This window comes from Salvelinus fontinalis, chromosome 2 (genome assembly GCF_029448725.1).
Source record: "Salvelinus fontinalis isolate EN_2023a chromosome 2, ASM2944872v1, whole genome shotgun sequence".
Taxonomy (NCBI): Eukaryota; Metazoa; Chordata; class Actinopteri; order Salmoniformes; family Salmonidae; genus Salvelinus; species Salvelinus fontinalis.
The window spans coordinates 79,813,357-79,825,998 of NC_074666.1; the positions used below are offsets into that span (position 1 = coordinate 79,813,357).

The 12,642-nt window shown below is 44.2% G+C and overlaps 1 protein-coding gene across 1 annotated transcript in view; it reads right to left on the minus strand.

Annotated features, from left to right (window-relative positions):
- Positions 1-5,210, minus strand: part of LOC129828146 (adhesion G protein-coupled receptor L1-like) — a 118,140-nt gene extending 112,930 nt beyond the window's left edge. The window contains exon 1 of the mRNA XM_055889460.1: positions 5,031-5,210. Within this exon, the coding sequence (XP_055745435.1) occupies positions 5,031-5,154 (124 nt within the window). The 5' untranslated portion in view covers positions 5,155-5,210. The remainder of the gene's footprint in view (positions 1-5,030) is intronic.
- Between the last annotated feature and the right edge of the window lie 7,432 nt (positions 5,211-12,642).

Genomic DNA, 12,642 nt, shown 5'->3' on the forward strand with positions numbered 1-12,642 from the left:
TGAAAGTAATAAAAGCTGAAATAAATCATTCTCTCTACTATTATTTTGACACTTCACATTCTTAAAATAAAGTGGTGATCCTAACTGACCTAAGACAGGGAATTTATACTAGGATTAAATGTCAGGAATTGTGAAAAACTGAGTTTAAATGTATTTGGCTGACTTCTTGTCAATAGGGGGAGCTGTTAGCACTTTTTTCTTGATGTTCCCAAATTAAACTGCCTCGTACTCAATTCTTGCTCGTACAATATGCATATTATTATTACTATTGGATAGAAAACACTCTCTAGTTTCTAAAAACTCTGTAGTTTCTAAATTATGTCTGTGCGTGAAACAGAACTGGACTTAGAGCAATTTCCCTATGTGGAGTTGAGAATGCAGATTTTTCCAACCTGTTCTCAGACCTGTGTATAACTCTGCCTGTCTTCTATTGGTTGAGATGCACTGCATACGCCTTCCCTTGGGTGTCAGCGAATAGAGGGTCTTGAAATGGAGTCTCTAGGCAGATCAGAAAGTCTATAAATTGATTGGAATCGATGTGTCCCTCCTTTTGATTCTTCGCGCTGACGCACTGAGGACCTTGGCATGTCGTTTTAGAAGCTCCTGTTTTAGCTCCTAGATATATCCGGCTCTGTTTTTATTCGATATAGGCTTTAAAGATATCATAATCTTGTTATTTTAAACCGATTTATATCAGTTTATGTCAGTATATTGCGATTTTCGGGTATTTCATTTTCTGGCGTTGTAGGAAGTTGGGTATCTCTCTCTCGCATGCCATTGTTTACTGCTAATTGCAACGTGGAAGATGACTTTCTCCAACCCAGCAACGATTCTTTTGGACAAAGGACACCTATCCCAAGATTCTGATAGGAGGTCATCAAAAAGTAAGAAGTATTTATGCTGATAATTCATTGTTCTGTTGAAAAAAGTCAAATGCATAAGACGCCATTACTTGCAGTGTAGCATTGCTTTATCGCACCCTGTATTGCGCAGTAACGTTAATTTTAAAAATGTAATTCAGCGATTGCATTAAGAACTAATTTGTCTTTCAATTGCTGTCCAACCTGTATTTTTTTTGTCAAGTTTATGAATAGTTTTCGATAAGAATAGGTGCCTTTACAAGATGGCGCCGGACAGATTGCTTGAGTATTTGGACACTATTCTCATTGTATAAGCACGATTTGTGCCGCTAAATATGCACATTTTCGAACAAACTCTATATGCATTGTGTAATATGATGTTACAGGACTGTCATCTGAAGAATTCTGAGAAGGTTAGTGAAAAAATTAATACACTGCTCAAAAAAATAAAGGGAACACTTACATTTACATTTACATTTAAGTCATTTAGCAGACGCTCTTATCCAGAGCGACTTACAAATTGGTGCATTCACCTTATGACATCCAGTGGAACAGCCACTTTACAATAGTGCATCTAGATCATTTTAAGGGGGGGGGGGGGGGGGGGGGCAGAAGGATTGCTTTATCCTAGGTATTCCTTGAAGAGGTGGGGTTTCAGGTGTCTCCGGAAGGTGGTGATTGACTCCGCTCCACTTAAACAACACAATGTAACTCCAAGTCAATCACACTTCTGTGAAATCAAACTGTCCACTTAGGAAGCAACACTGATTGACAATACATTTCACATGCTGTTGTGCAAATGGAATAGACAAAAGGTGGAAATTATAGGCAATTAGTAAGACATCCCCAAAAAAGGAATGGTTCTGCAGGTGGTGACCACACACCACTTCTCAGTTCCTATTCTTCCTGGCGGATGTTTTGGTCACTTTTGAATGCTGGCGGTGCTTTCACTCTAGTGGTAGCATGAGACGGAGTCTACAACCCACACAAGTGGCTCAGGTAGTGCAGTTCATCCAGGATGGCACATTAATGTGAGCTGTGGCAAAAAGGTTTGTTGTGTCTGTCAGCATAGTGTCCAGAGCATGGAGGCGCTACCAGGAGACAGGCCAGTACATCAGGAGACGTGGAGGAGGCCGTAGGAGGGCAACAACCCAGCAGCAGGACCGCTACCTCCGCCTTTGTGCAAGGAGGTGCACTGCCAGAGCCCTGCAAAAGGACCTCCAGCAGGCCACAAATGTGCATAAATATGGGTTGTATTTACAATGGTATTTGTTCTTCACTGGTTGACCTTTTCTTTTGGCAACAGGTCACAAATCTTGCTGCTGTGATGCACACTGTGGTATTTCACCCAGTAGATATGGGAGTTTATCAAATTGGGTTTGTTTTCGAATTCTTTGTGGATCTGTGTAATCTGAGGGAAATAAGTGTCTCTAATATGGTCATAGATTGGGCAGGAGGTTAGGAAGTGCAGCTCAGTTTCCACCTAATTTTGTGGGCAGTGTGCACATAGCCTGTCTTCTCTTGAGAGCCAGTCTGCCTACGGCGGCCTTTCTCAATAGCAAGGCTATGCTCACTGAGTCTGTACATAGTCAAAGCATTCCTTAAGTTTGGGTCAGTCACAGTGGTCAGGTATTCTATTTAGGGCCAAACAGCATTCTAGTTTGCTCTGTTTTTTGTTAATTCTTTCCAATGTGTCAAGTTATTATCTTTTTGTTTTCTCATGATTTGGTTGGGTCTAATTGTGTTGCTGTCCTGGGGATCTGCGGGGTGTGTTTGAGTCTGTGAACAGAGCCCCAGGTTCATCTCTCTGTAGGTGATATCTTTGTCTTCAGGCTAGGGTCCTTTTTTCAGAATTTACGCCTGACTGACATGCCCAAAGTAAACTGCCTGTAACTCAGGCCCAGAAGCCAGGATATGCATATAATTTGTAACATTGGATAGAAAACACAGCTTTGGGTCCTATGCAATTCCAGCTCCCAGATTGCAATTCCTATGGGTTACACTAGATATCAATAGTCTTTGTTCAAGGTTTCAGGTGTGTTTCTTCCAAAACGTGGACGAATTTTGAGTATTGGAACTTAGAGTCCCATTTTTAAATCAGTCTGTGGGCGTGCGTTGAAGAGGACACACACTTGCCAATTTTACTTTTCTATTGAACATACTTCTTTCCATATGAAATATTATAGTTTATTTACATTTTAGGGTAGCTGAGGATTAAATAGAAATGTAGTTTGACTTGTTTTAACAAAGTTTATCGGTAGCTTTTTGGATTCCTTTGTCTGCATGTTGAACGAGTGGATTACTGAAATCTATGGCGCCAACTAAACAGACTTTTTGGGATATAAAGAAAGATTTTATCTAACAAAACGACCATGTTGTAGCATGTTGTAGCTGGGACCCTTTTGGATTGCAAACAGAGGGAGATTTTCAAAAAGTAAGTGATTATTTAATCGCTATTTGTGATTTTATGAATGCTGTGCTGGTTGAAAAATATGTTGATGTGAGTCTGTAAAGCCTATTGTAAATCGGAAGATGCAGTTAGATTAACAAGAATTTAAGCTTTTAACCAATATAAGATACTTGTATGTTCATAAATGTTTAATATTACGATTATTTATTTGAATTGCGCGCCCTCCAATTTCACCGGATGTTGTCGACAGGTATCCCGCTAGCGGGACGCCTAGCCTTAAAGAAGGAAGGTTTGGGAATCGCTTCCTTTTAGGTGCTTGTAGAATTTAACGTCTCTTTTCTGGATTTCTCTCTCTTTCTCTCCATGTCTTCATCCATCCCTCTCTTCCCTACTCACCTCTGAATCTTACAGCGCCTAAAATTAACCTTTTATTTTTTCTCTCTTTTTCTTTCTTCCTCCACCATATTCCTCCCTCCCTCCCTCCCAACCCTCCCTCCCTCCCTCCCTCTCTGCCCTCAGTGTCCTAACTGAGAGCACACAGCAGATGGTGTGCTGCTGTCCGTGTGGAAGGGTACTAACAGGACTCCCCACAACCCCTCCCCTTCCCTTTAGCTCTACCTCCCCCTGCCTCCCCCATCTTCCCCACCACACACACCCCCTGCAGCACCACTGTGGCCCAACCAGGTCACCTGCTGCTGGGGTTAAACCAGCTGGCACCCACCCACACACACATGCAGGCGGTGCAGGGACACACACACACACACATGCAGGTGGTGCAGGGACACACACACACACACATGCAGGTGGTGCGGACACACAGCCACACACATGCAGGTGGTGCAGGGACACACACACACACACATGCAGGTGGTGCGGACACACAGCCACACACATGCAGGTGGTGCAGGGACACACACACACACACACATGCAGGTGGTGCGGACACACAGCCACACACATGCAGGCGGTGCAGGGACACACACACACACACATGCAGGTGGTGCGGACACACAGCCACACACATGCAGGTGGTGTGGACACACACACACACACGCTCTCATGGCACATTGTGAGAGGTTCCAGACATGGCACCATTACATGCAGGGATCCCCCTCACACACCATGACCAACCATCATGGACATTCACCTGGCCTTCATGGCCATGTACACCCGGCACAGCCAGAACAGGACTGGCCACCCCTCAGAGACTGGTTCCTCTTCCCAGGTTCCTTCCTTACTAGGGAGTTTTTCCTAGCCATCTGCTTCTACATCTGCATTGCTTGCTGTTTGGGGTTTTAGGGAGGGTTTCTGTATAGCACTTTGTGACATCTGCTGATGTAAAAATGGCTTTATAAAATAAAGTTGATTGATTGATCACACACTGAGACAACAACTACCTGCATGGAACCACACACACGACACTCCCACCTACAAGCTGCTTCATAAAACCCCCTTCATCCATGACCTCTGGCTTATTCAGTAAGCCAGTACCTTTTAACCTTCCTTCACGTAGAGTCACCATGTTATTCATATCCAATTATTATGAGAAGTAACAATCTGTACACAGACACACACACACACACACACACACACACACACACACACACACACACACACACACACACACACACACACACACACACACACACACACACACACACACACACACACACACACACACACACACACACACACACACACACACAATGTAAACCCATTGGCACAATGACAGGATTGGGAGAACGCAGTGCAGTACCAACCTTGAGCAGAGGGAGCGATGAGCAGGGAGGTGACAGCACAGGTACACAGCAGCCAGAGTGACAGCGCCATGCTGGAGGGCGGGGTTAGGGGGAATCTGGGTGTGGTCAGCAGGCACAGGGTCATGGAGAGAGCTCCTCCCACTAACACCTCTATTTGAGGTGATCTGACAGAGGAAGAGGACGAGAGAGAGAGACAGAGACAGAGAGAGAGAGAGAGAGAGAGAGAGAGAGAGAGAGAGAGAGAGAGAGAGAGAGAGGAAGGTTAGTCAGATGAACAACCACCACATTCTGATTTGTGATTTTCCTTTGAGTCACAGTTTCATGCAATCTGCTGAGAGTGAAGTACTGTAGTTAGGGAGTAATTTCATTTACACAGTAAGGTAGATGCTTCCAGTTTTCCTAATCAGAAATGTGTGTGTAGCAGTAGTGTGAAAACAAGGGAAACATTGCTATGGTGGGTTCAGTTGAATTCCATCCGCTGTAGTTTCCTATCAGAGTTAGTTGTAATCACACTGCAGAGATCTGTGTTGCAAGAACCAAAGGAGAGGAGGGGAGGGGAAAGAAGAGGGGAGATTAGAGGAGAGGAGGGGAAAGAAGAGGGAAGGGGAGGGGAGATGAGAGGAGAGGAAGGGAAGGGAAAGAAGAGGGAAGGGGAGAGGAGAGGAGAGGAGGGGAAAGAAGAGGGAAGGGGAGGGGAGATGAGAGGAAAGGAGAGGAGGAGAAAGAAGAGGGAAGGGGAGGGGAGATGAGAGGAGAGGAAGGGAAGGGAAAGAAGAGGGAAGGGGAGAGGAGAGGAGAGGAGGGGAAAGAAGAGGGAAGGGGAGGGGAGAGGAGAGGAGGGGAAAGAAGAGGGAAGGGGAGGGGAGATGAGAGGAGAGGAGAGGAAGGGGAAGAAGAGGGAACGGGAGAGGAGAGGAGAGGAGAGGAAGGGAAAGAAGAGGGGAGGGAAGGGGAGGGGAGATGAGAGGAGAGGAAGGGAAAGAAGAGGTAAGGGGAGAGGAGAGGAGGGGAAAGAAGAGGGAAGGGAGGGGAGATGAGAGGAGAGGAGAGGAGGGGAAAGAAGAGGAAATCGGAGAGGAGAGGATGGGGAAAGAAGAGGGAAGGGGAGAGGAGGGGAGATGAAAGAAAAGGGAAGGAGAGGAGAGGATAGGGGAAAGAAGAGGGAAGGGGAGATGAAAGAAGAGGGAAGGGGAGAGGAAAAGAGGGTAGATGGAAGGGGAGTGGAGGGGAGGCTCTCACTGTGGTGACCAGGTAGAATGATTATGCTACAGGGATCTGAAGGCTAGCCATTTTGTGCACACTGGCATGGCAACAGCTGTTCTGCTCCCCCAACCAGAGCCAGCTTATCACTCCACAGTGTCGGGATCTTTGATTGGATGAGACACGATATGTATGCGTGTGACTCTTAAGGGTGCCATGTAAATAAAAATAGTTTTTGTGTATGATTGTGTGATTGTGTGTGTGCGTGCGTGTGTTTGTGTTTGTGTGTGTGTGTGTGTGTGTGTGTGTGTGTGTGCGTGCGTGCGTGCGCGCGTGCATGCGTGTGTGTGTGTGTGTGAGACGGTGTGGACAGCGGTGACTCAGTCACATCTCATTTGCCTAATGAAATAAATCACAATCTGGAACTTTCTCTCTCATTTGTTGGTAGACTCTGCTACCTCCAGGGCTGAGAGGGAAGGGATGGAGACACACTGTATTATTAGAGCTAATACCACTCCTGCTGAGCCCGCTGATGGAACAGACAGATTGTGCTGTGTGTGTTTATGTGTGTGTGTGAGTGTGTGTGTGTGTACAGGCAACTGAGAGGATTTACTTTGATCCCTGTAACCCTCTACTCCTCGATTGATCTTCCCAGAAGTGAAATATAGATTGCAGAAGAAGACAACAGTACACACACATCTACAGGAATACACATAGACATGTACACACACATCTACAGGAATACACACAGATGTTTACACACTAGAGGTCGACCGATTCACCGGAATGGCTGATTAATTAGGGCCTATTTCAAGATTTCATAACAATCGGAAATCGTTATTTTTGAACACCAATTTGGCCGTTTATTTTTTTTTGTACACCTTCATTTAACTAGGCAAACAGTTAAGAACACATTCTTATTTTCAATGACGGCCTAGGAACGGTGGGTTAACTGCCTTGTTCAGGGGCAGAACGACAGATTTTTTACCTTGTCAGCTCGGGATTCGTTTTTGCAACCTTCCGGTTACTCGTCCAACGCTCTAACCACCTGCCTTACATTGCACTCCACGAGGAGCCTGCGTGGCAGGCTGACTACCTGTTACGTGAGTGCAGCAAGAAGCCAAGGTAAGTTTGCTAGCTAGCATTAAACTTATAAAAAACAATCAATCAATCATAATCACTAGTTAACTACACATGGTTGTTGATATTACTAGTTTATCTAGCGTGTCCTGCGTTGCATATAATCGATGCGGTGCCTGTTAATTTCTCATCGAATCACAGCCTACTTCGCCAAACGGGTGATGATTTAGCACTGTCGTTGCACCAAACCTAACCATAAACATCAATATCTTTCTTTAAAATCAATACACAAGTATATATTTTTAAACCTGCATATTTAGTTAATATTGCCTGCTAACATGAATTTCTTATAATTAGGGAAATTGTGTCACTTCTCTTGCGTTCCGTGCAAGCAGTCAGGGTATATGCAGCAGTTTGGGCCGCCTGGCTCGTTGCGAACTGTGTGACGTCCATTTATTCCTAACAAAGACCGTAATTAATTTGCCAGAATTGTACATAATTATGACATAACATTGAAGGTTGTGCAATGTAACAGCAATATTTCGACTTAGGGATGCCACCCGTTAGATAAATACGGAACGGTTCCGTATTTCACTGAAAGAATACATGTTTTGTTTTCGAAATGATAGTTTCCGGATTTGACCATATTAATGACCAAAGGCTCGTATTTCTGTGTTATTATGTTATAATTAAGTCTATGATTTGATATTTGATAGAGCAGTCTGACTGAGCGGTGGTAGGCAGCAGCAGGCTCGTAAGCATTCATTCAAACAGCACTTTCGTGCGTTTGCCAGCAGCTCTTCGCAATGCTTCAAGCATTGCGGTGTTTACGACTTCAAGCCTATCAACTCCCGAGATTAGGCTGGTGTAACTGATGTGAAATGGCTAGCTAGTTAGCGGGGTGCGCGCTAATAGCATTTCAATCGGTGACGTCACCTTGCTCTGCAAGGGCCGTGTTTTTTGTGGAGCGATGGGTAACGATGCTTCGAGGGTGGCTGTTGTCGATGTGTTCCTGGTTCGAGCCCAGGTAGGGGCGAGGAGAGGGACAGAAGCTATACTGTTAGACTGGCAATACTAAAGTGCCTATAAGAACATCCAATAGTCAAAGGTTAATGAAATACAAATGGTATAGAGAGAAATAGCCCTATAATTCCTATAATAACTACAACCTAAAACTTCTTACCTGGGAATATTGAAGACTCATGTTAAAAGGAACCACCAGCTTTCATATGTTCTCATGTTCTGAGCAAGGAACTTAAACGTTAGCTTTTTTATATGGCACATATTGCACTTTTACTTTCTTCTCCAACACTTTGTTTTTGCATTATTTATACCAAATTTAACATGTTTCATTATTTATTTGAGGCTAAATTGATTTTATTGATGTATTATATGAAGTTAAAATAAGTGTTCATTCTGTCACGCCCTGACCATAGAGAGCTTTTTATTCTCTATGTTGGTTGGGTCGTGGTGTGACTAGGGTGGGTCATCTAGGTGTTTATGTGTCTATGTTGGCCTGTTATGGTTCCCAATCAGAGGCAGCTGTTTATCGTTGTCTCTGATTGGGGATCATATTTAGGTAGCCATTTCCCCTTTGTGCTTGGTGGGATCTTGTCTATGGATAGTTGCATGTCAGCACTATTATTAGCTTCACGTTTCGTTTGGTAGTTTGTTGTTTTTGTTCGGTGTTCATTTATTAAAGGAATATGTATGCCTACCACGCTGCACCTTGGTCCATTCATAATGACGATCGTGACACATTCAGTATTGTTGTAATTGTCAATATTACAAATAAATAAATAAAAATTGGCCGAATAATCGTTATCGGCTTTTTTTGGTCCTCCAATAATCGGTATCGGCGTTGAAAAATCATAATCGGTCGACCTCTAGTACACACACCTACAGGAATACACACAGACGTGTACACACATCTACAGGAATACACACAGACGTGTACACACATCTAAAGGAATACACACAGACGTGTACACACACACAGTGCCCTGTGCTGCTCTTATGCTCTCATGCTCATGCTCTCTCCTGTGTGGACAGTCAAGATTGGCAGGTCAAGAGTGACTGGCTGACTGCACCCCCCCCCCACATCATCAGTGATTCTGCTCTCCCTCCATCCCCCAGACCTCCAGCCCGTCCCCTCCCTCTGACCTTCTCTGATATTTACCCTCCTCTCCAGTGGCACATCCGACCCAACACAGCCACCAACCTGTGTGTGTGTGTGTGTGTGTGTGTGTGTGTGTGTGTGTGTGCGTGTGTCTGTGCGTGACCCACTGTACGTGGGAGAGAATGAAAGAAAGAAAAGAACACTGAGCACAGAGCATGACAGAGGCTGTCCTCTAAAACCAACCCCTCACCCCTCTCTCTCTCTCTCCTTCCTTCCCTCCCTCCCTCTCCCTCCCTCACTCCCTCCCTCCCTCTCTCCCTCTCTCTCTCTCTCCCTCCCTCCATATCTCTCTCTCTGTCCCTCTCTCCATCTCTCTCTCTCTCTCTGTCCCTCCCTCCCTCCATCTCTCTCTCTCTCTCTTTCTCTCTCTCTCTCTCTCTGTCCCTCCCTCCATCTCTCTCTCTCTCTCTCTGTCCTTCCCTCCCTCCATCTCTCTCTCTCTGTCCCTCCCTCCATCTCTTTCTCTCTCTCTCTCTCTCGCTCTCTGTCCCTCCCTCCCTCCGTCCATCTCTCTCTCTCTGTCCCTCCCTCCCTCCATCTCTCTCTCTCTCTCTCTCTCTCTCTCTCTCTGCCCCTCCCTCCATCTCTCTCCATATTAATAATGGTCCCAAAACTGGTCCCCTCCTGTGTGGAGGCCTTTTCTATTTCCTGCTGCCTTTTGTAGTTGGTAATAAGAAAAATCTGTCTTTCAACCAATCTCTTTTGATCCTGACTCCCACTGCACTCTCCACAATAGCTCTCCTGTGGTCCCTGCCCATAAGGTGAGAGAGATGGAGGGAAAGAGAAAGAGAGATGGAAAGAGAGAGATATAGATAGAGACAAGAGAGATGGAGGAAGAGAGAGACAGAGAGAGGAGAATGTGGGAAAGATTAGAGAAAGGAGGAGAGAAGAAGAGGATGAAGTGAGGTAAGAAAAACCCCATGGTGATGAGAGGAACAGAGAGTTCTAGAAAAAGAAAGAATAAGAAAAGAGGGGGATGAAAGGAGGTGGGAGGGGAGGTAAGTAGAGTGTGGGTGATGGCGATGGGGGAGTCTGTGGGGTGAGAGAGAGAGAGGGTGGGTTGGGGGGGTTTAGTCTTGGCAGTCTTCCTCTCCCACTCTAAGGATGTAGACTAGAGGTCTACCGATTAATCGGAATGGCCGATTAATTAGGGCCGATTTCAAGTTTTTTTAACAATCGGAAATCTGTAATTTTGGCCACCGATTTATTTTTTGTACACCTTTATTTAACTAGGCAAGTCAGTTAAGAACACATTCTTACTTTCAATGACGCCTAGGAACGGTGGGTTAACTGCCTTGTTCAGTTGCAGAACGACATATTTTTCCCTTGTCAGCTCAGGGATTCAATCTTGCAACCTTACGGTTAACTAGTCCAACGCTCTAACCACCTGCCTCACGAGGAGCCCGCCTGTTACGCGAATGCAGTAAGAAGCCAAGGTAAGTTGCTAGCTAGCATTAAACTTATCATATAAAAAACAATCATAATCACTAGTTAACTACACATGGTTGATGATATTACTAGTTTATCTAGCGTGTCCTGCGTTACATTTAATCGATGCGGTGCGCATTCGCGGTAAAAGGACTGTCGTTGCTCCAACGTGTACCTAACCATAAACATCAATGCCCGTCTTAAAATCAATACACAGAAGTATTTATTTTTAAACCTGCATATTTAGTTAAAAGAAATCCAGGTTAGCAGGCAATATTAACTAGGTGAAATTGTGTCACTTCTCTTGCGTTCATTGCACGCAGAGTCAGGGTATATGCAACAGTTTGGGCCGCCTGGCTCATTGCGAACTAATTTGCCAGAATTTTACGTAATTATGACGTAACATTGAAGGTTCTGCAATGTAACAGGAATATTTAGACTGATGGATGCCACCCGTTAGATAAAATACGTAACGGTTCCGTATTTCAATGAAAGAATAAACGTTTTGTTTTCGAGATGATAGTTTCCGGATTCTACCATATTAATGACCTAAGGCTCGTATTTCTGTGTGTTATTACGTTATAACTAAGTCTATGATTTGATATAGCAGTCTGACTGAGCGGTGGTAGGCAGCAGCAGGCTCGTAAGCATTCATTCAAACAGTACTTTCCTGCGTTTTGCCAGAAGCTCTTCGCTGTGCTTCAAGCATTGCGGTGTTTATGACTTCAAGCCAATCAACTCCCGAGATTAGGCTGGTGTAACCGATGTGAAATGGCTAGCTAGTTAGCGGGGTACGCGCTAATAGCATTTCAAACATCACTCGCTCTGAGACTTGGAGTAGTTGTTCCCCTTGCTCTGCATGGGTAACGATGCTTCGAGGGTGGCTGTTGTCGATGTGTTCCTTGTTCGAGCCCAGGTAGCAGCGAGGAGAGGGATGGAAGCGATACTGTTACACTGGCAATACTAAAGTGCCTATAAGAACATCCAATAGTCAAAGGTATATGAAATACAAATTGAATAGAGAGAAATAGTCATATAATTCCTATAATAACTACAACCTAAAACTTCTTACCTGGGAATATTGAAGACTCATGTTAAAAGGAACCACCAGCTTTCATATGTTCTCATGTTCTGAGCAAGGAACTTAAACGTTAGCTTTCTTGCATGGCACATATTGTACTTTTACTTTCTTCTCCAACACTTTGTTTTTGTATTATTTAAACCAAATTTAACATGTTGTCACGTTCTGACCTTAGTTCCTTTGTTATGTCTTTATTTTAGTTTGGTCAGGGCGTTGGTAGATTTCTATGTGTTGGACCTAGTATGGTTCTCAATCAGAGGCAGGTGTCAGTCGTTGTCTCTGATTGGGAGCCATATTTAGGTAGCCTGTTTTTCATTGTGTTTTGGGGGTGATTATTTTCTGTTTAGTGTTTTTTGTTTGCACCTTTGTTTGTCGGTTTGTTGTTTTTGTTTAGTATTCATTCTTTATTAAATTATTATGAATACGTACCACGCTGCAATTTGGTCCTCTTCTCCTTCCACCAACGACAGCCGTTACACATGTTTCATTCTTTATTTGAGGCTAAAGTGATTTTATTGATGATTCACTCAGTATTGTTGTAATTGTCATTATTACAAATAAATAAAATAAATCGGCCGATTAATCGGTATCGGCTTTTTTGGTCCTCCAATAATCGGTATTGGTATCGGCGTTGAAAAATCATA